The sequence below is a fragment of the Siniperca chuatsi genome, linkage group LG18 (assembly GCF_020085105.1).
Source record: "Siniperca chuatsi isolate FFG_IHB_CAS linkage group LG18, ASM2008510v1, whole genome shotgun sequence".
Classification (NCBI taxonomy): domain Eukaryota; kingdom Metazoa; phylum Chordata; class Actinopteri; order Centrarchiformes; family Sinipercidae; genus Siniperca; species Siniperca chuatsi.
In genome coordinates, this window is record NC_058059.1 from 16,929,271 (window position 1) to 16,951,318 (window position 22,048).

The 22,048-nt window shown below is 40.0% G+C and overlaps 1 protein-coding gene across 11 annotated transcripts in view; it reads left to right on the forward strand.

Moving 5' to 3' along the window:
• Nucleotides 1-21,882, forward strand: part of LOC122865454 (ankyrin-1-like) — a 79,854-nt gene extending 57,972 nt beyond the window's left edge. For 4 of the 11 annotated variants that reach the window (XM_044173888.1, XM_044173887.1, XM_044173890.1 and 1 more), the window contains 15 exons: nucleotides 2,092-2,296; nucleotides 2,496-2,592; nucleotides 2,726-2,954; nucleotides 3,469-3,597; nucleotides 5,220-5,339; nucleotides 6,131-6,215; nucleotides 7,339-7,413; nucleotides 7,509-7,640; nucleotides 7,952-8,110; nucleotides 8,930-9,001; nucleotides 14,597-15,251; nucleotides 15,427-15,697; nucleotides 16,065-16,136; nucleotides 16,739-16,833; nucleotides 17,151-21,882. In XM_044173888.1, the coding sequence (XP_044029823.1) occupies nucleotides 2,092-2,296; nucleotides 2,496-2,592; nucleotides 2,726-2,954; nucleotides 3,469-3,597; nucleotides 5,220-5,339; nucleotides 6,131-6,215; nucleotides 7,339-7,413; nucleotides 7,509-7,640; nucleotides 7,952-8,110; nucleotides 8,930-9,001; nucleotides 14,597-15,251; nucleotides 15,427-15,697; nucleotides 16,065-16,136; nucleotides 16,739-16,807 (2,370 nt within the window). In that variant the 3' untranslated portion in view covers nucleotides 16,808-16,833; nucleotides 17,151-21,882. Of the gene's footprint in view, nucleotides 1-2,091; nucleotides 2,297-2,495; nucleotides 2,593-2,725; nucleotides 2,955-3,468; nucleotides 3,598-5,219; nucleotides 5,340-6,130; nucleotides 6,216-7,338; nucleotides 7,414-7,508; nucleotides 7,641-7,951; nucleotides 8,111-8,929; nucleotides 9,002-14,596; nucleotides 15,252-15,426; nucleotides 15,698-16,064; nucleotides 16,137-16,738; nucleotides 16,834-17,150 lie in introns of those variants that run through there. The other 7 variants (XM_044173894.1, XM_044173889.1, XM_044173892.1 and 4 more) reach the window with 7 other exon arrangements.
• The last annotated feature ends 166 nt before the right edge of the window (nucleotides 21,883-22,048 follow it).

The following is a 22,048-nucleotide window of genomic DNA, read 5'->3' on the forward strand; positions in this document are numbered from 1 at the left end:
AGTACAAAATACAGTAGAGGGAGAGATATATGCGGGAGCAGGAATGAGAAGGAGGAGAGGGAACATGAGATATATCTCATGTTTTTGAAGATCGACATCTTTCATAGTTGTTTGGGTGTTTGTTATTTTGCTTGTACAACAGAGACAATCTGGTGTTTTCCAGAAATTACTGAGGACAGATGTTTGAATTACAAAACAGCTGACTCTCAGCCTGTGACACAATGGTCTGTGCCAATGTGTTTAGCTGTTTGTGCTGCATTCAGTCTCTTTGAGTTGAGATTTGACAGATTTCACATCTGATGTTCTGTCTGTTTTGACAAATGATCCTGAATATGTAAGAGTTGTGCCATCAGTCATTGAGAGTGAATGCAAAATGTAGACAGATGCTGCTTTGTTCTCTTATTATTGTCAGTCTTGATGTTTGAAAGAAGTTCATGAATTGTCATATGAGATTTTTGCATTTATGACAAGCAGCCAATCCATTTTTGATTCAGTATTTTTTAGAGAACCGTAGCTGTTTTTTGCATGTTTTTTCCCATTTATTGCAAATCATGTGCGCAATTTTCCTGTTACATTTCTTGTAGTCATTGGTTTCTGTTTATTTACATCAAATCTGCTTTAACTGAAACCAACAGCTACCTCAAAGATATGGAGAAAATATTAAGAATCTTAAGCACTTCTTGCTTGTCAGCAGTAATGTAAAATATGCACGGTTGTAGTAAATGACTAAAGTATTCAAAAACAGTGGTATGGTCCTTTATGATGTGAAATTAACCTATTTAGATACAGGTTATTTCCCCTAAAACTAAAAATAATGTCTCCATAATATTAAATATTCATGATTACATCAAATCCTTTGGTATTTTTTTATTTACACTCTAGCACTCAAAAACTCAGCTAATCTGCTTCATCAGGGCTGTGTGGGTGTGGTTTATTCAGATTTTGCTGACAGTGCTGACAACAGGAACAAACGCCCACACAACACGTTTTGATTCAAATGTTGCTCAACTGATTGATTTGCGCATGGAAGTATGTGACATCACCTTTTTTCTAACTGAGCCCCACCCACCTCAAGCCAGTGAAAAAAGCAAGGACAAAAACAGAAATGCCGAAATCTCTCATGTGAAATATCCAAAACCGTTCTAACTTTAGCAGAAAATTGTGTTGTCATGTAGGAGCCCATTACAAAGAGAGAAAACACTGACTGTGACTGATTTAGAAACTAGTTTTTTTAGGCCTTTAAAATACTATATAGACATATATATATATAGACTTAAAGTTTTACAGTATAATACATCACACTGCATTTACCGTTTCCATGAACTAGGCGACATGACCTGAGGAGTATCTCAGCCTGTCATACCATACTGCATCCTTTCTAAATTAGCATTTGCAACACGTGGTGTCTGTTCTACCAAACAGGAGCTTTTGGCAAATGTATTGCTGACTGTCACTCATCCAGACCTCCACAGACACACATATGGGAGCTTGGCAAAAACTCATGCTGACTGTCTCTATTCACGCAACACAGTTTTTCATGACAGAAAGATTATGACGAATTATGGGTTCTACATTTCAGGTTTTTTGGTCACTTCAGTGTACGCTGTTTACATTGTCTGTCAAAGCACTGATTTGTCACAGCACTTATGCTATTTAAGGAAACTGCATGAGTTTTGCTTTGGCTTATGCTGCTCTGTTTATGTTTTCCTTTTATCCAGCCATTCATCACTCCTCAGTTCTCCTGATTTAAGTTGTGAGCCACACTGACCGAGCTGATGCACTGATCTGAGTTGGGTCAGGTGTGAAATATAAATTGGTTGCATGTGTGAGTATGGCTGTGAGTTTGATGTTTCAGTCTGTTGCAAGTGTTGTTCTGTTTTCTTTTCGTATCCTCCCCTTATTTCTCTTTCCTGCCTATGTACTATCCTTTTGGATCGCCTGTACTTACTTGAGCTTTTATATTGTGTTTGTGTTTCAGTTTTTCTTTCACATATTTTATGTGCCCAGCCTTGTTCACCTCCATATTATTTAAACTGTCTTTTCTGACATCCTCCTTTTTAATAACCTTTTCCCCGACCACTTCCACCTCAGGCACAGCCAATTCCTGATGAACTGCTGACTCGGCACCTTGGTAACCAGGCGACCTTCAGCCCAGTGGTTACCATCGAACCACGCCGACGCAAATTTCACCGTCCAATTGGGTTGCGCATCCCTTTGCCACCATCCTGGAGGGAGAGTCCTCGAGATGCTGGGGAGGGTGATACCACCAGCTTACGCCTCCTCTGCAGTGTCATTGGTAGGATCCATTCTGAAGTTAATCACACGGACAAGTATTTTGCCAAATTTCTCTGTAAATAATGACTTTTGTTTATTGTTTTTAATTGTTTGGATGTACATAACATACAACATAAAATGTGCTGTAAAAAGGTATATGTAGGCATCTGTTACCTTGGTTATCGGGGGATGAATGACACAGTGTGATTGTTGTGTCTCAGGTGGCACAGCACCAGCTCAGTGGGAGGACATCACTGGAACCACCAAGCTGATGTACGCCAAAAACTGCGCCAACTTTACCACCAATGTTTCTGCAAGGTAAGCACCTCAGCAGTAACCAAGACAAATGTATTACCAGTCATCTTTTCTTCCCTTCTCTCTTGCACACTTCTGAATATTAATCAGATTTTTATCTGCCACTTGCCACCTTCTCTTTTTCCACCATATCCAGATTCTGGCTGGCAGACTGTCCACGCACGGCAGAGGCAGTGACCTTTGCCAATTTGCTATACCGAGAACTGATGTCCGTTCCATATATGGCCAAGTTTGTTATTTTTGCCAAGATGAATGAAGCGCGTGAGGGACGCTTGCGTTGTTACTGCATGACAGATGATAAGATGGACAAAACACTGGAGCTGCATGAAAACTTCACCGAAGTGGCCCGCAGTCGAGACATTGAGGTCAGCACAGGGGCAAAGGAAAACATTGCCACGGTCACAGAAAGGGAAAGGTGTTACGAAAAGCAGTAGGGGTAATGGCAACTTCAAACGTAGTTCCCAGACAGTGCAAATCACTTCATAACTATAACGTGACATTTTTATTTTTTTTTTGTACTTTTAAGCTATTGGCTCTTGTTTCTAAAGAATGATTTATAAAATATGAATTTAATTTAGCTACTCAAAAGTCATATTTTAGAAGATGCACTGTAAGACAAGAAGTTATTCCAGTTTTGTTTTCTTTTCATAAAGAAAAGAAAGACGGCTAACACCACTGGCGGCATTGCTGGCATTGCTTCCAAAGCCTCTCCATCTTGGGAGGCATGATCCTGCAAGTAGAGAGTTTTCTGCAGTACAGAAGAGTAGGAGTTTGTGTCTTGTGATATCGATCCACCCTCTGGCTGTGTTATAAGGGTCAAATCCTTCTCAGATTCTCTTGCTGTAATGATTTATCTTGTCACCCTTAACCTTTCCACAGCTGATGGAGGGCATGCCGCTGCACCTGGAGTGTTCTGGGAACCTGGTGCCCATCAGGAAGGCCACCCAGCAGCCTCGCAGTTTCAGCTTCCAGGCCTTCAGAGATAACAGGCTGCCTGTCTCTGTCAAGGTCTGTCTCTATCTGGCTGTTCATATGCCTGCTTTTCTATCACTCGCTACGTATTCATACAGTACTGTGGTTTTGTTTGTTCAGTTGTTGGGTTCACTGTGTGTCAAGGATCCTCTCGCCAGTTAGTCAGTTTCCCACCTGAGCACCCACCTGCTGATCATCACCCAAACAATCTGTTCATATGGTGGTTTTTGTGTGTTTGCATTTCACTGTCATATCTGTCAGACAGTCTTTCAGTTTGTCTCACCATTAGCATGTAAAGGTTAAGATAACAGCGCAGCGCTGTGTTCTCTCAGCACCACAGTAACACACAAGAAACTTAAATCTACACCTGAAAAACAGTGAAATTACAATAAGGCATAATAACACAATTTCACCCTAACATTAAGTTTAAGAAAAAATATGAATTTCACTATATATTCATATAGTATGAAGGTATATAATTAAAGATTATTATTATTGATAATTTTTGATATATTGATACATTTCTTGATCTGTGTATGTCTGTCAGTCAGTCCATTCTTCTTCGTATGTGTCAAATGACAAGATATACATTGTTCCTGATTTTTTTGGTTCTTTTTTTTATTTTATTTTGATTAAATTTATTTTTGATGAATGTGAAATACTAAACAACTCCCTTATATGTAATGGTCCACTGTTTTTAAAGTGTGTCCCTTTGGTTACAGATGCATCACTGTTAAATTAGTGCTTCTTTCTGATCATAATTGTCAGTCATTTCTTTGTCTAATTTTTTGCTTCTGCATTTTATTGATGTTGTTTAAACCCCCTCTCTTGCACAGATGACTTGTCTGTTTTCATATTGTGCATGCCTATTTTATGTCTGTCCTGTTATCATATTTATGTCATTTTTTTATTGTATTTCCATTGGTTTGTTCATTTTATTTGGTAATCCAAATCCACAATTTGTCTGTCGGTGTCTTTCTGTCTATGTGTGTCTGACAGTCTGACACACACTACTGTTCAGTATCAGCTAAATGAATACTTTTATAAATATCTTTTCATTATGATATAGCCAAGCAACAAACAACTTACCTATCTACCTGTCGACTCTCTTGGGTAATCGTTTGCATGCCCTGTGACTCCCTCACTTTCTTTGCCTGCCTTCCTATCTTGCGGCCTTGCCTGTCTGTATGTGTCTGTCTCACTGTCTCTCTTTCTCTCTCTCACGGTCACACTGTAACTGTCTGGTCTGACAGACGTCCAGGTAAAATGTGCAGGTAAATCTCTCCCTCTCGCCTGCCTGTGGACTGCTTCCATCCCTGTTTCCCCCCTGCTTCTCTTCCCATGTTACTGCGCCACATGCTCGAGACATTGTGGAGGGATCTAACACCCGTTTTGATCTGTTTTTCTTCCACCTCCTATCTCTTGCTGTTTCATTCTCTTCCTTTCTCATTTGTTCTGTCTCTTACCCTATCTCTTTCTTTCACTTCCTTCTTTTCCTCTTTTCTATATCACTCTTTGCTTACTCCTTTTGTTTGTCTTCCTCTCATCCATACCTTTATCTGGTTTCTTCTTTTTCCTCCATTTTCTCTCTCCATATTCTTCTTCTTCTTTTCTCTTTCTTTCTCTTCTCCTCTCTGTCTGTCATTTCTCTATGTTAGGTCAGAGATAGTAACAAGGACGCCGCTGGGTTTTTGTCTTTTCTGCGGAAGTGCACCAAGTACGAGGACACACAGCACGTACTGTGTAACCTTAACATAACCATGCCACCATGTGTCAAGGTAAGGACTTGCTTGCAAACACACACAAACATTTGTGCTTGAATTTCCCTAGACGTCCATGTGCTTAATGAGACAGAGGTCGCTATGGGACATACTCCATATAAGAAGTCAGTTTTTCTATAACTCAATAGCTAATATCATGTCTTATTTGTGATGTGTGAGAAGGGATTTAGTCAGCCATTACTTGTCACACCTGATTGGCTAGAGGACAGTAAGACTATACCCTATGTTCTACTTATTATTCATGGAGAATCTCATCTATACACACAATACAAATTCTTCTTGAACAAATAAATAGTAAAACAGTATGCAGCACTGCTTTAACACCTTCTCCCTTCTTGGGGTGGTTCACCTAAACAAAAACAAATGGACTATTTTTTATCGTTAGACCCTTTGGATGAATTTGGACATTTAGTTCCCAATGATTTATTACATTGTTATAATGCTGCTTGTTACTGTTGGACTGACTGCTTTAAAGGTAGCGCGACTCCATATTTCTTGTTTCACTTGTATACTCTGCTGTGTATTGTACCTGGATTATTGTTACAACAGGGCATTCTTTTTGAAAATGACCACAATGACCAAAAAGAGGGACGTCCTATCTATTGATTCATATATTACATGCTCATATTCAAGTAACTTTTCATTGCACCAGCAGTCTGCCAAAGCTCTACATAGTGCTAATGTCCTGCGGGCCAAACAGTGGATGTTAAAAGGTTAAAACGTGCTTCATTAATGACACTTCAGACAATAATTATAATGTGATTATTTTGTTTTTATTTATTCTTTAGGTTATTGGAAGTGAGGAACGCAGGCGAACCTTAACCCCCCTCGCCCTGAGGGAACGCTATAGTGCACTGAATGAGCCTGGTGTGGGTGAGTCCTTCACTGCCTGACCTTCAGCCCTCTCCTGATTTACACACAGTGGAGACGGGCACTGAATGTTGCACTGCCCCTTTACCCACAACCCTTTGCTTCCCACTCTGCCCTCTCTATTTCCCCCTATCTGTCTCGCGTGTACGCATGGCACAAAGACTGAGCCTGCTCTACAGTATGCCCCAGAGTTCTTTGCAGTGCAGTTAGAGGAAATCATATTGAATGCGCGACCAAAAGATGAACAGCAGTCCCCAACATGACCCAAAATGGCTCCATGACACATGGCAAATTAGCCTTTTCTTTCCTGAGTGTCCTGGTAGCTATGACAACAGATGAATGACCTCTGTGATTGGTTTGCATGGCGCTGGTGTCTCCACTGCGATTTCCAATGGCATGGCAGCAGATACTGTTAGCATTAGCACTGTAGCTTAGCACTGGGAATGGGCAGGACCTCGCAGTGGAGCTAGACAGAGGAGTCCTTATATTGATTGACCTGTAGTAAATGGATGGTTGGTTTAAACATTGCTGATGGCAGGGGGTTGAAGGGAAAAGGCCTTTTCTGTCTATCAAGTACACAGCGCTGCTACATTGCACCTCAGTCCCTCTATAATGGTTACTGAATGCTACTTGGTGGGACTAGCACCTGAATGAATCCCAAATTCTAACCTTATGGTGTGCTACCCTTGAAGATTATTTAGACAAAAAATTTTGCTTATTTCCTTCAACAGAACAATGCTTTTGTCAAGGTAAGTATTGCTATTAGCAAATTTAATAGCAACTCAAGTCGATGTCAAGTCTTTTAGGACACAGAAGGGAAAATGAAAAAACCTAATAGCAACTGTCTGCAGTATTTGAGTATTTGTCAGTAACACACATTTGGACAGTCCAAAGCTGAGTCCCAACATTAACCGTAAATACTGAATACCTATAGAATGCTTTGACAAGTCATTTTACTGTCAAATTCTAGTCACTTAAATGTCAGCTGGACTGGCCAAATAAATTGTGACTTAGATATACTCTTTATATATTTTTTTAATCAGAGTCAGAGTTACAATCTCCTTAGTTCAGTACGTGTACCCTTATTTGTCTTCATGACACTGTCCATTTTTTTCTTTCTTTTTAGCCACAGTGAATGCCATGGAGAGGACTGAGATCAAGATCAACATCATATCTGAACAGCTGGGTTTGAGCTGGGCAGGTTAGTCATTTAAAAGATCGAAGGAGCTAAATACCTACTGTATCTGTCTGTGTTTGTGTGTATCTATTTATCTACTTGACTTGTCTATTTGTCAGAATTGGCACGTGAGCTTCAGTTTGGTGTGGACGACATTAATAGGATCCGTGTGGAGAATCCCAACTCCCTGTTGGACCAAAGCTCTGCCCTGCTCAACCTGTGGGCCAGCAGAGAAGGCAAAAGGGCCAAAAGTAAGTCTGTATATCTCTTAGAAATTACCTGCTAGCTACTTAAATACTGTAGTACTCATTTATATCAATTGCAACACAAAGCACAAAAATGAATCTGGCATCACATATTTAAATTATTCATCTCTTTTTTGACTATTTAATTGTTAGATTAACTATATTTTTGACTCTGGCTGTCTACAAGGTATCCTGGTTCCACAGAATACTCTCTGACTTCCCATCTTTCTTGACTTCCCTGTCCTTGTGCACAAACTTCTCTGTTCCTATCTTTTTTTTATCTGTCGCCCACCCCCCTCGATGTGTTCCCCTCTCAGTGGAGAGCCTGTACACCGCTCTGAGAAACATTGATCGTGCAGACATCGTAACCTCTCTGGAGGGTCAGGCTCCACAGCCAGCACCCGGTTCTTCAGAGGAGGGTGCCTGTCGTCTCAGCGACCGCGACTCCACCCTGCTGTCCCCCAGTGTCATCAATGGTAAGACGCACAGACATCACATAAGACATGTAATATTCAAATCAGTATCCTTCTCAATGAACAGCGAATTACCCCCACTACATTTAGTCAGCAAAAACATGTGCTATGCTCTTCAACAAGATATGATTTAATCTTGTATTTATTATTTATTTTAACACCATGTCACCTTAAAGCTATTGAAACAATCTATCACTAAGGTTAGATCTTTTCTTCTATAGCATGGTATGAATCCATTTTGTTTCAAGAATGGAGAGTCTTCCCCATTCAAGATATGTTAAGTGACATATATGAGTTTTAGGGTGAATATAATACTGTAAATATGGAATAAATACTCAGCATATTCATAGTGAGACTGATGTTAAGTTTGTTTGATTGTCCTATGATGATCTGTAACAATCAGAAATGGAAAGTTTACAGGAATTTCCTGCTCAAGCAGAATTCGGAAGAGTAGTTAATCAGAGGCTCAGTTACTTCAACTGCCAATCACAGTATTTGGTGTACTGAGATATATATCGTGAGGAATAGGAATTCAGTGGTTCAAAGAGAATTTCAAAACTGAATATTACAAAAGTATTCACTGAAAAAACAGATAACTTCTCTATGGTCATGATTCTACGATTATTTCGCTTATTTTTTTGTAAACAAACGTATTGGTCACAACAGCTCGTAAAGTCGGCACTATTAAAAATCTGAGACAAAATTCTTCAGCACAATAAGGTAAGCTGTTGTTCTCACTTACTTTCCACCTCTGAAAACCTCCCTGCTTCCCTTTGAGTCTGGGGTAACAGCCATTTTACCTTGTCTCTGTTGCTCCACAAGAGGTCACGGACACAAGGCCACCGCGCCTAGTGCGCAAGCCACGAGTTATTAGACCCCCGTTTTTCAGAAGGGGTAAGTTGAAGTTGAACTCGGGCTGCATGGTGGTTTGCTGCTCATGACATGATGATGATGATAATGATGAATCTCAAATGATGTTTTTGAGGTCTGAGGAATGGTGTCATTCTTCCACCATGAACCCGGCCTTTTGCAGCATGCACTAACACCGCCTCTGTGCATTCCTCACTGGGGCACAAGTCATTTTTTTTTTCAGTTACATTTTTTTACCCCTCATACTTGAGCCCTGAACATGACGCTTCTGATTCTTCTTACTTAATATGACAAACGAGGATAACTCCCTTTTGCTATTACTGACAGGGTTTTAAGAGTTAACTGAGACATTTTAAGTGCAAACAGGCCAACACTTTACATATGGGTAATTCCTGATTTTCAGTTAAGGATGTTTGAGATTGTTAAGATTACATGTGTGTACGCGCGTCTGTGTAAGTGTGTGCACACATACATGCGTGTGTGTGTGCATACGTGTGTGTGTATGTCTGGGATGGATACACTAGTCAAAAGTGGCGCTAGTACACAGATGATAGTGTGTTCTGGGCCTTCATACCTTGTTTCTATCCCTCCCTCTTTCTTTTTGTCTGTCTTTATCTTTCTTTCCCTGAGAACAAGACAGAATTTCACTTTTGTCTAAGCTTTATTGACAGCAGACATTGTAACGTAACTGCAGTGTTCTAGCGGTCTTGAAATTTTGTCTTTAGCTCAGGACAATCTCTCTCTTTCCTACTTTCAGTCTGTCTCTCAACCTATGACATGTCATATCTGCTGCCCAGCCACCCTGCTCTTCCTCCTCCTCCTCCTCCTCCCCTCTCCTCTCCTGCTCTTCTTCCTCACAGCTCTTCCTGTTCGACCTCTGACCTCATATGACCTCATGTTGACCTCTGGGCCTCCTCCTCTCTTGTCATCTTGTTTTCCCGCGCTCCTCCCTCGTTCAGTCGAGCGGGGACCCTCTCCTCCTCTCTCAATCCAGCTCTGTGTGTGTACTACAGTTTGTGCATGTGCATGCTGCATGCTTTGCTGTTACAGTATCTGTTTATTTGTGTGTGTGTGTGCGTGTGAGCGTGGGCTTTAGGTAATACTAGCTGAATTTGTTAATATTCAAAGAAAGTCAAGAAAATCACTTTATGTAGTTCAGCTTGCAAGGAATTTATGTGTATGAATATTTTGTCTTGTTTTTACACAAGAAGTGTTTGAAATGCCTTGCAAGATAAACTAGGCTGAGTTAATACTTCAAAAAATATGTCAAAATATCTTAAAATACATTTTGACACAGGTCTATTTAAGATGAGTTTTGTCTGTACAGTGACTGGGACTTGTGAGTGAGGAGTTTCCTGAACAAAATAAAGTTTTCTGTTTGCTGTTTTTGACTCTGCCATCTTTATGTGCATGGCATGCTTTCAATGTATGAAGTTTTCTTCACAGTGTAAAATGTTTTCTCTGTTCAATGGGTGTTTTAATGCTATATTAACAAACAAATGGGTTTTCTTTTTCCTTTTCTGTAAAATAAATGGTATAATTTTACAGTGTAACACATGGTCAGCTGCGTAGCACATAATGTACAATGTTGCTGTGACACGATGTCTTTCATTCATGGGCAAAATAACTATCTGTAAATTATTCTCAGATAAATGAGACTCATAAATGGGACCTTTTTTCTCTTATTTTATAAAGAAAAAAAAGTTTTTTGTGCAATTATGTTGAGCAGTTATCATGTGTAAATGTAAAAGAAATGATTTTACTAAAACATGAAACTCAATCTACATCCATATATTTAATTAGATTTTCATAAACTATGTTTTGCCCAAGTCTGATGACAGACTCACTGTTAACGTTGTCTGAATGTTATCTGCTAGCAGGGACATTGCTGTGAGGTGTGTTTGTGTATTGATTTTGGGTGTGTGTGATTATTTCTGTACATTTTAGGCTCACCTGTGTGCCAAAAGTGTCCTCATCTGTATTTTAATGTGAATGCAGTATTGTGTGTATATATGTGTGTGTGTGTGTGTGTGTGTGTGTGTGTGTGCGTGTACAGTGGTAAAGTGAGTAGCATACTGTGCAGTGTGTTGTCTTTTCCTGTGCCATGACAATCTCTGTGGAGTTTATTTGTGCTTCACTACATCCTGTGCCTTTGACACCTGTGTGTGTGGGTTTGTGTTTAAATAGCAGGAGTGAAGGGAAAGGCTAACCCAGATTCATTTTAACTCATTCTAACTCTCATTCTAATTCTGACTCATTCCTCCCTATTCACCTCATTCTGACCTCATCCTCCTGGCCCTGTACCATCCCAGAAACACACACATGCTTGCTCACATTTTAGTTCATTAGTCCAAACACTCTGAGAGACTATTACTTACACAGTAAAGAGGTATTTCACCCATTAATACATACTTTTTTTACTGTTAGAGTTGTTATGGATGCCATTTGAAGAAGTTTTAGTTTTTAGCTACACAGTTGTGAGATTTTATCAGCTGACGGTAAATGTCAGTTTATTTGCATTGATTAATCTGACCTGTAACTATTTAAAATCTGAGAATAGAAAATGCACTTATTGGCAGGTCAGGTAAAGTAGACTTTGCTATATTGTTCCTATCATTTTCTGCCCATAGCTGGACCTTAATGGCTTACTGGATATATGTACCATGGGATTGTTTCTGCAAAAAACAAATGTCGGACATTACAGTGTATCAAACCTTTCCGAGGATCTAGTTGTTATGCTTAATTAAGCATGGACAGTATGCCTCTTACTTCTTAATACTTTCTGTTTCCACAGCTGTACAGTGCAGTTTCTATACATAAATGCGCTGATAGATTTCACTCCATTAAAATCATAAATTCTTAGGGAGTATTCTTTGTGATTATATAAGCTTAATCATATTCCTTCACAACCATAATCAAGGTTTTAGTTGTTGGTGTATTGCCTCACAATGACACATTAGTCATTGCAATTCATCAGACACATGAGCTGTAATTAACTGATTCATAGCTTTTGATCACAACATTTTAATGGAAGGGCATTTTTTTCAATATTATAAGAACCATTTCAACAAGGTCAATGTGTAAAAACTGCCTGGAAAGTTAAACTAAAAGGATTTTGCTAAAACCTTATGGTTGTGTTCACACTATACCTTGGGTTGTTCTTTGAAAGCCTCATCTCAGCCACACTACTATAAAGCCTCTACTTAGTTTTCAGATGTTTGTGGGTTTTAACCTGTCAGCTTGATACACAAGGTGACATCACACCTTGGTGGATTAGGGCGCTGAAGCAGAATAGTGTGAACGCATCCTAACTTTGATTTTTGGGTGAAGTACTCCTTTACTGTTCAATTTCACCTTATTTCATTCATCTGAACTCATTGATTCAGCAATTTATTAAAAACATTTTACTTCGAAAGTAATCAGGCAATCAATCCCCCATCCAAACTGGTCACATGTACCAAAGTGTGAGAGTGTTATTGTCTTCAAATATCACCAAAGACAACATATAGAGCTTTATTCACATAACATTTCCAAAGTATATCAGTTTAAATACTGAATATGTTTCAATTTATTTTAAATAGTTAGACATCTAACCGTGTCTTTATGTTCAACTTAGATAACAGATGAATCAAAATGCCACTCAATCAAATCATTAAAAATGAACAAAGAAAAAAATACCAGCTGTAAAGACAAAAATACTTATCTTAAAATCTTATCTTATGATCAAGATCCAGATAGCATATCAAAAGACTGAACGTAAATGACGTTAAAACTCAGAGATAATAAACATGTTCTCATTATACTGTTTCTACCATAAATAAAATATAAATATAGCTTGTGATATGAATATGAATCACATAATTTATATACCACAAATTTGTTTTGCCCTGAAATTTATATCGTAAAGAATAATAGAAAAATTATCACTGAATATAATGTTTGTTTGTGTATTTGACAGTGTGTTTGTGTGTGTCCGTGTGTATTCTGCTTGTATTGTTGCAGTGAATGACGTCTTGGTAATAGAACCAAAGTAGTACAACATTTTGTGGTCAAATACCCAACAGTGTGTAAAGACGTATTTTGTTTATACATTGCTTATTATATTTAAGAGTCATTCCGGATTTAATAATAAAAACAAAGTGTTGAAAAATGTTTGATATCCAAACAATGGCATTTATTCATTTATAATCAATTAAGTCCTTCTGAATCTTAAGAGCCTTACTGAATAACACAAAAAAAAACCACATGCTGCAACTCGGTGATTGATTATACGTTATATTTCAGTTTAGAATACATGTAGACCAAGTTGTAATACTGTATATTTCTTTCATTAACAGGCACAATCAATAAAAAAAGTATTTAAATATAATAGGTGTGTCTAATGTGCGTGTGCAGATTTATTAGTGTGTGTGTGTGTGTGTGTGTACACTGACCTTTATTTGGATGATTGGGATGCAGACATACAAATGCATGACTGATGTGTAACTACAGGAGAATGCAGTAACTTGCATTTTCCTCTGCAGAATCTGCAAGATGCTGCTGACTCCCACTCAGCAGCGTGTGACAAGGGTTGGAACGATAATAGAGACGTTTTATTACAGTTTTGGTATCTGTATCACAGCCGCTGGGATATCGTAGAAGAAGAACTTTGTCCAATCAGCTGTCTAGGATAGTTTGTCATTCCTGACAAAGTACAGCATCCAGCATCTGCCTTGACTGGTCAACACCAACAGCGATCTAAAGAGGAACAAATTTAAAACACTTTTTGAAATTGTCTGAACACAAATCTGTGAGGGCCAGATTTCAAATGTACAGTACTTCCTTTAAATATTGTAATTTCATTATTGGCTGTATGTAAATCCAACAGCTTTTATGGACATTTTCGATCATCTTTGCCAGCCTCTTATGACCAGTTGCAATCAGGATTCTAAAATCCAATTGGAGCACTTTTCTCAGATGATACTGTGTTACTAATGATAAACTTATATCGTGCCAACCCCACAATCAATGTACTGTATAACTCTAAATTCACCTTTTTTTGCTTATCAAAGAACACAGTGTTGTGTTCTGCAGATTCACTTTCTTACCTGGTAGCAAACCAGAGCCCTCCACCATTCACATCATAGACAATGGATGATGCACCAAACTCCTTTGACCCTCACCTCACTCTTATTGCTGTGTCCCAATGACAATAACCTAAAGTGCTTTCGATCAAACCCACAAACAGAAGGAAATCAGTCCAAATATGTATGAATCAATTAGACAAATCGACATTAGAAAGATAAAGGAAGCTAATTTCAGAGTGAATGACAAGTATTGTTCTTGTACCTTTCAAACTGAAAGTAGTATAAAACATACTGGCTGGGGGTCAAATTGCTGATTCACAATATCTTCCTTTTTACACTTAATGAAAAGGATTGAAGGATATCTTAATCCTAAATTCATGGCTTAATAAAGAAAAAGACTCTAGTCTCTTTCCTGGTGTATTGGGACAGGGCTGAGCCCCACTGTTTCCTCATAGGTTGGAGAAACAGTCGATCCACCACCTCCCCATCCTCTCCCTGGATGTGCCTGCATGGTGTTAGTCTTTCTCTTGTCTCGCCCCTGTCTTCCCTCCAGGTTATGGGCTGGTGCAGGAGGAGCTGCTGTCCCCGGCCTCCATGCAGTACAGCTTGCCCTCTCCGCTGGGCATAGAGCCCTACTGGCAGGAAGTTTCCAGCCTCGAGTGCGCGCCTATCGCCACCACCGAGGAAGACACATTAATGGAGATGTCGGACGTTCAGGTGTGGCCAGCAGGGGTCAGCCCCTCGCTGGTTACAGTGGAGGACTCATCACTAGAGGGCAGCAGTCGGGCTGACGACTCAGAGGGCGCCACGCTCTCTCTTCCCTGCAGCTTGGGTCGCCCAAGCAGCGGAGCCAGCGGGGCGAGCGGCTCCATCATGGAGCTAGAGGAGGAGGAGGAGGAGGAGGAAGAGGAAGGGGAGGTTGAGGAGGAGGAGGCGCCACAGGAGCCAGCAACTGCACTGGCAGAAAGGGACAGGGTGAGGGCCAGTGGCGCTGTTCCCAAGGTCAACCTAAACGGCCAGCTGGGAGGTCAGAGGTCAGATGGGAGGAGAGGGGAGGCCCTCGCAGCAGGAGGAGGAGCATATGGTGGTGGAGGTGTAGGGCTGGGTTCAGTGGAAGGGATTTCTGTTGTTGCAGGCCAGCAGGTGTATGCCCAGCGGTGTGAGATGTTGGGACTGAGTCGGGCTGCGGAGCACAATGGAGATAACCGGTACGTCGGTTATAACTGTGGTCAAAACTGTGACTATACTGTGTGTTGTTTTCCACTATTTGTGTTCAAAATGGCAACATACTGTATCTCCTATATCACTTTGTTGTTTGTTTTTTTTATTTCTTTCTCTTTCTCTTTCTCTCTCCCCTTGCTTTATTTGCATTGTGCTCTCCAGAGTGGTGGGAGGCGGAGCATTTCAACCCTACTTACCAGACAGGGACTCCCTGCAGGGCTGGGTGGGCTCGGTGTCATCAGGACATGACGACAGGCTGCCAGGCTTGCGCGTGGCCCAGGAGGCTCTGTTGACTCCGGTGTGTGACACGGGTTACTCTCATGTGCTGCGTGGGCGCCTCCTGCAGGGCACGCAGCCCTTTGACAGGGGGCTGGGCTTCTCTCACCAGGAAACGGGCCAACATGCTTGGGAACAGGAGCAGAGGCGGGGCCAGGTCAGGTTGCCACGCCGACCACCCGTCGCTTCCTGCGCCTGGAGGGGGAACATCTTTGTCCATCCCTTTATCTTTTTTGAATTATCAGATGGGAAGACAGTATTTCAATTTGGTTTATTTGCTCACAATCATCAACAACTTTAGCCTCACTTAACAGCTCAACAATAAAAAAAACAACTAAATTGATTCTTTTGATGAAGTCACAGAACCTGACCAGAATGATGTGTTGTGTGGTGCAACACATGGGGAATATCTGCCATGTCAGATACTTTTGGTTTTGTTTTACATTTCTGATTGCAAACACGTTGTTAGTATACACTATACTATGAACTGCTATTTATATGTAAATTGTGTTATTTTTGTACAGAGGGAGGAGAAAGAGGACTATGCTGCTGAGGCGCAGTTTGTTTCTGAACACGGAAACGTGCTTGCTCGAAAGGTGAGTCAGTAGTGTTTTCATCATTTACACTGAGTCATATTCACACACAAACACTGTAAATCCAAGCAGACAGCATTTTACTGTGAATCAGTAACATAGCCTGGCAGGGTGGGAAATTAACAGTAGCCACCAGCCAAATGTTGGTTAATTGTATTTTGTCCCAATCAGCAGATTTGACAACAAACCAACCATGATTCGACGTTAATGATCATTTGGACTTTGAAATTAGACATCCATATATTAAAGATTTAGTAGTACAAAATAAGTGTTAGTAGAAAAGTGAGACATTATCATCTTTCATCATCATTATCATCATTATTATCATTGGTAAAATGCGTGCACATTTGTTTATTGATTTGACATATTGAATAATGTGCCTGAGGTGGTGAAGTGTTTTGGAAATGATCTCTTCCAACCTGATTGGCTGATGAATTACTGGATGTACAACAGTGACAGCTGGTGAATTTTGGGACTGCAGCGAGCCACGGTGGCTGGCCGGTGGACAGACAAGTTAGTTTCCTGCTCTGGTTACATGTTGAGGCTTCAGCACTTAACTGGTCCGAGTGTTGTTTCCTTCCCTCCTCCCTCCCTCCTTGCTCCAGGTGGGGGTGGATGTGAGAAAGGGCGCTCAGTCAGTGCAGCGCACCAGTCTGCGGAGAGTTAAACACTGAAATACACATACTACCCAGTCCTCCAGGTACGGGACACACAACAAGCACTTGTGCATCCCAGTGCTTGGATAGGAGCCTGTATGGCAACACATTGGCCTCAGTCAGAGCTCAGTAGTCTCTCACATGCTGTTCTATTCCATTTATGTTCAAAATTAGAACCCTAAATTTGGCATTCAGTACACTTTGATTTTATATATATATATATATATATATATATATATATATATATATATATATATATATATATATATTTTTTTTTTTTTTTTTTTTTTTTTTTTTGGAAGGCCAAGTAATTTAGCCTGTGTTTTAATCTGTGTTAATGCTGTCTCTCTCTGTTTTCTAGGACCGGAAAGCCACTGCCAAACCATCCTCCACAAAAACACAACCAGACCGCAGAGGAAAATGAGCAAGTGAGAAGAGGAAGAGTAAGACAAAGACTAAGAAGTGCAAACTACAAAATGACAAACACAGAATCATCCTCAACGTGTGACTATGGAGCACCACAAAATACAAGAGAAACAGAGACAGAGGGGAAAAAAGAGGAGTTCAACTTGTAGTTTTATAACATTTGTAAAGAAAAATATCAACTAGACTAAGGCATGATGATTCTTTCTTTTTTCTTTTTTTTACAAAAAAAACCATAAATGTCAGTAAAACAACCAAGAAAAAAAAGCAACAAAAAGTGCTTCCTGTGAACTGTAATCGCATGATGACTGCTGGTGCATGCCCTTTGACCTTTTGAACTGTCATTATCTACAAACTGAAGGGGTACAAGGTACGGGGCTGGCCCACACTTGGGCCACAGGCCATTTTAAGGACCTTAAACCCCCCAACTGGAGTGGCAAGCAAGTTGAGTCCAATAACTACAGCCAAAAAAAAAAGTCCCTCAATGGATGGTTCTGTATACAGCTAAGCCTCTGCTGAGCCTACCAATGTTTCTTTCACTGGACCCTTTCCCCTATTATTCTCAATGTGATATATGCACTCTATGCTACGTGGACATGTGTCAGTGTGTGTATGTGTGCGTATGTGTGTGTGTATTCTTCTCTACCGCATGTGTTTCTTGCTTATGGCTTGGCGCTGAGCCCTGCCTCATGATTGGCTCGCTGCCCCTGTGATGTCATGGCTTGCTCAGTGCTGGAAGGAGAAAGCCGCTGTGCTCCTCTGCTGGTGAGTGTTCCTGTCTGCGTGTGTTAACGTCTTTTCCTTTGTGGATGAAGCTTCTTTCTTGTTATTCGTTCCTGAACCACCTTGGTCCACCTTGGTTTCAAGCATTGTTTAACCTTGGTAGGGAGCTGAAGCTCTTTCACCCCCTCATGTTTCCAGGGAAAATGTGTTTTTCAGACAACGGGAATGTTTTCTTTGGAAAGGGGTTGGTTGCTTGATTGCATTGTGCAGCAGCTCTAAAACACAAAGATTGACACTTTCCTCCCTCGTGACCTTTTCTACCTTCTTCCGTCATTTCTCCCAGTAGCACACATCATCTTGATTCACAGTCTTTATTAGTAGCCTCAGTCAATATGCAGTAAAATCACAGGCCTCTCTATCAGCAACTATAGCTACTCCATCTAATGTTAAAAACTTTGTGTGTGCTCTTTCTTTATCTGTTTGCAGCGACTGTAGGGCCTCAGTGTCAAATTCCGGTTCATTCAATTGAAGCAAAGCGAATGAAGCGGAGAAATCATGGAGGATCTGATTCATGTGAGGATGTAGTGATTTGGAGGATTTCTAGTTAAATGGTAGCAAGTGTAAAATAGCATGATGCTACTACAACATATGATTGTGATGGGAACTGTGCAGCGAGGACAGACAGGTAGCACTGTGATTGTCTTATTAACACTGACCCCAGACTCGTGAACTGTGAAGACACACAAACATTCATATATACGAACAAAAGCACACCCACACATACATGCGTATACACACACATAATCCGAAACACATTACGTCATTGAATAATTAATGCCTGGTCAGAGTGTCAGATCATTTTTGGAGTTTGCTACAGCAATAATACTTAACTTAAGGATTTGAAACTGAAAGGTGTAAATGACTGAACTCCTCAGTGAAGACAGAAACTCCATCTGGACGGACAGCAGTCGGGTTTGACATTGGGCAGCTGTGCTGCATCTGACTGGTTCCATCGACCCTTATGTGAATGAGTCAGAGAGGATACACGGATGCAAGATCAGATGACTCATCTGTAGCAGTGTGGGACTGTGGAGGCCTGAGAGGGCTTGTTTGTTTTTCAGCACTTAACGTAGCAAAATATAAACCAGGATATGTTAACTTAATACACTGATACCTGTTAAAGAGTCTGCTGCTGCCGTAAGGTGGAAACCGCCTAACTCTAATTTTCTCCTAATTTTCTTTTTCTTAGTAATTGAAGTTGTAGTTGTTAGTGTTTCACAATGTTCAAAAATACACTGGCACCACTGTAAACCACCTATTGTTCTCTTCATCTCTGAAACACTTACTTTATGCAGAAACCTGACGGCAGCACTATGAAGGGGTCATATCATAGTAGCACACATTTCCTGGAAATCAAAACACAATATTTAAGTACTGTAAATGCTACTGTAGCCTGAATGAGTGAGACACTGAATGAATGAATGAACACATTAGTTACACATCTCACAAATGCACATATTTTCCATGCCCAGTCCATGTACATGAGAGCCTCATCCGATATAGCACATGTTTATTACATATCACATGTTTTCCGCTGTTACTCCACTCAGGTTTTCAGTTCTGCTCTGTCAGAATCAAAATGTTTCAGTTTTTAAGTTCTGAGTCCTCCTCTCAAAGACGATTGCGATTTTTTTGGGGGGGGTGTATGAAGCAGGATGGTTTGAGTGTAAGTGTGTTTTGTGTGTGTGTGTGTGTGTGGTGGGGAGCTCTTTGATTCAATTAAGACCAAAAAAAGACACTAACCACTCAGTTCTTTGCCCTGTACATGCAAATTTGCGTGGAGAGGCAAAATGACAACGGACGCCTCTGTTGGTTGTGTTTATCCTAATTCATTTTTAAGAGTGATGAACAGAAATGAACCATGCAGCATTTCTCCCTCTACAAAGAAGTACACCAAGTTGAACAAGACTGTTTCATTTAATGAATGTAAAACAAATTTTCCTTCATTGTTTGCAGTTTCCTGTGGGCTTCTAGACAAAACACAGTCCTTACAGTGTTTTATTTGAGTTAACTTTTTTGACCCATTCTGTAATCAAGGCTTTAATTCTGAGCCTTGAATTCACCCACCAGAGAACAAACAAGACCCCCTCTCTTTTTATTTACACTGTGTCTAAATGCTTAACTTGCAGGATTGATGAGGTTTACAGCTTTTGGATGATGGAGGCCAGTGACTCCCTCAATCTCTGAAGTGACTCACTCTTTCTGTTAATGTATTAGTCTCTATTTAACATCTTGTACTGTATCAGCACAAGAAAGAGGTTGAATGTAGGCATTTTAAAGAAAATAAATGACTTAATCGTATGTTAAATTCATAATCCTTAAGATTTTCATCATGTCAAACCCCAGTTTTGACACGCTTCATAGCATTTTCTTTGCAACAGCCATTCAATGTATACGCATGGGAAACTGCCTCTCTACAATATATACAGTAGTAGTTTTCATTTTTAGTGGCGGAGTCCGTCTTTCCCTTGTGGGACTTTGCATAGAACCCACGCAAAAAGGATTCACAGGAGACAATGCTTGTACGTGCTGGACGTGATGCAGAAGACAAAAATAGACGTACCTCAAGTAATTTGCGAGACAACATTTGATCAGTTTTACCGAGTCAGATGACACAGTTGACTGCCTTTTTCCCGCTTAATCTTATCAGTTTGTTTGGTTCTCTTTAAATAGATACACAAGTTGCCACCAAGGCCAGAGCTACCATTAAAACTGTGTGTTGTGAAAGTTCTGAAACTTATTTAGAGATCATACAATTGGAAATTACACAAATAACTAAATGTAAGAAAAACCTTTTCTTTGGTAGATATTCAAAAATGTATGAGAGGGTAGGGTTTTGTTAGGGAAGATAGGCGTATTTCTAAAATCCTGACTATGGCCCTGGTAGCCTCTCAAAGCGTGATAGCTGATAACAAGTCATTTCAAATGCAACTCTGGGAGTTGTATTATTAAAACACACTTGTTACCACCAGTAACCACAGCTGTCGCCAAATCAACCAAGACTAAGATTTTAAGGATTATACCTTTAATTTGGAGTCGTTATCCCCTTGTTTAGCTTACAGTTAAAGACCAGATATTGAATCCAGAGGAAATGTACACTTAGCCACTGAGTGAAATGATGTATTAAGTAGTTATATTTTGATGGAAATCTTCTGTCTCCACTCAGAGGTAGAAACATAAATTTGGATTTGCAGTTTGAATTAAACTAGTCAGTGAGCCTCTGCAATATGATAAATTCAACTCCACCATGTTTGTGTTGTATGTAAAGTGTGTGTGTGTGTGTGTGTATGTATGTGTGTGTGTGTGTGTGTGTGTGTGTGTGTGCTTGTGCTTGTTGGATCAGGGGTAAGAAGAGAGAACGTTTTTACCGGGCTTGTGACTTGAGAGGACGTGTAACCTACGACGATGTGTTTTTAAAAAAAAGAGTATTGTAAAATTTTAACTGTTGCAAAGAATAGAGATCACCTATACTCCTTTAGAATGGATACATGACAATGTAAACGCAATATCATATTACTCTATCCTAAGGAATGCAACTGCGCACATGCACAAAAAAAGATGTTTTTATGAAAATATATGTATAAATATATGACAAAATATATTTAATTAGAATGCTATGCACCCTCATAGAGTTGTTATGGATGTTCTTTAAGCATTATCTAGACTAGGCCAACACCCACATCATGGGGAATGTAGAGGCTTTGTAGCTATGACCACTTGTTTTCTTTTCTTTTGTATTTGTCCTGGAGAGAGGATAAACAAACGTGAATATGTATACAAGCCTTTCAATCAGAATCATTCTGACATGAAGATATGTATAGATCATCTTACCCTGTACACCAGCTCAAACCATTTACAAGAATTAATAAACAAAGATGTGACATAAATGTTGTGTCGTGTTGTTGTAAAAAATGAAATTAGTGCAGCCTGTTTTGTATATGTTTGCTATAATATGCCTACATGGACTATTGTGTATTCAGATTAAGTTTAAAGTGGTATGTGTACCTCATGTGTTATCTCTTCTCAGTAATGCTTTATTTCACGGGTCCAGAA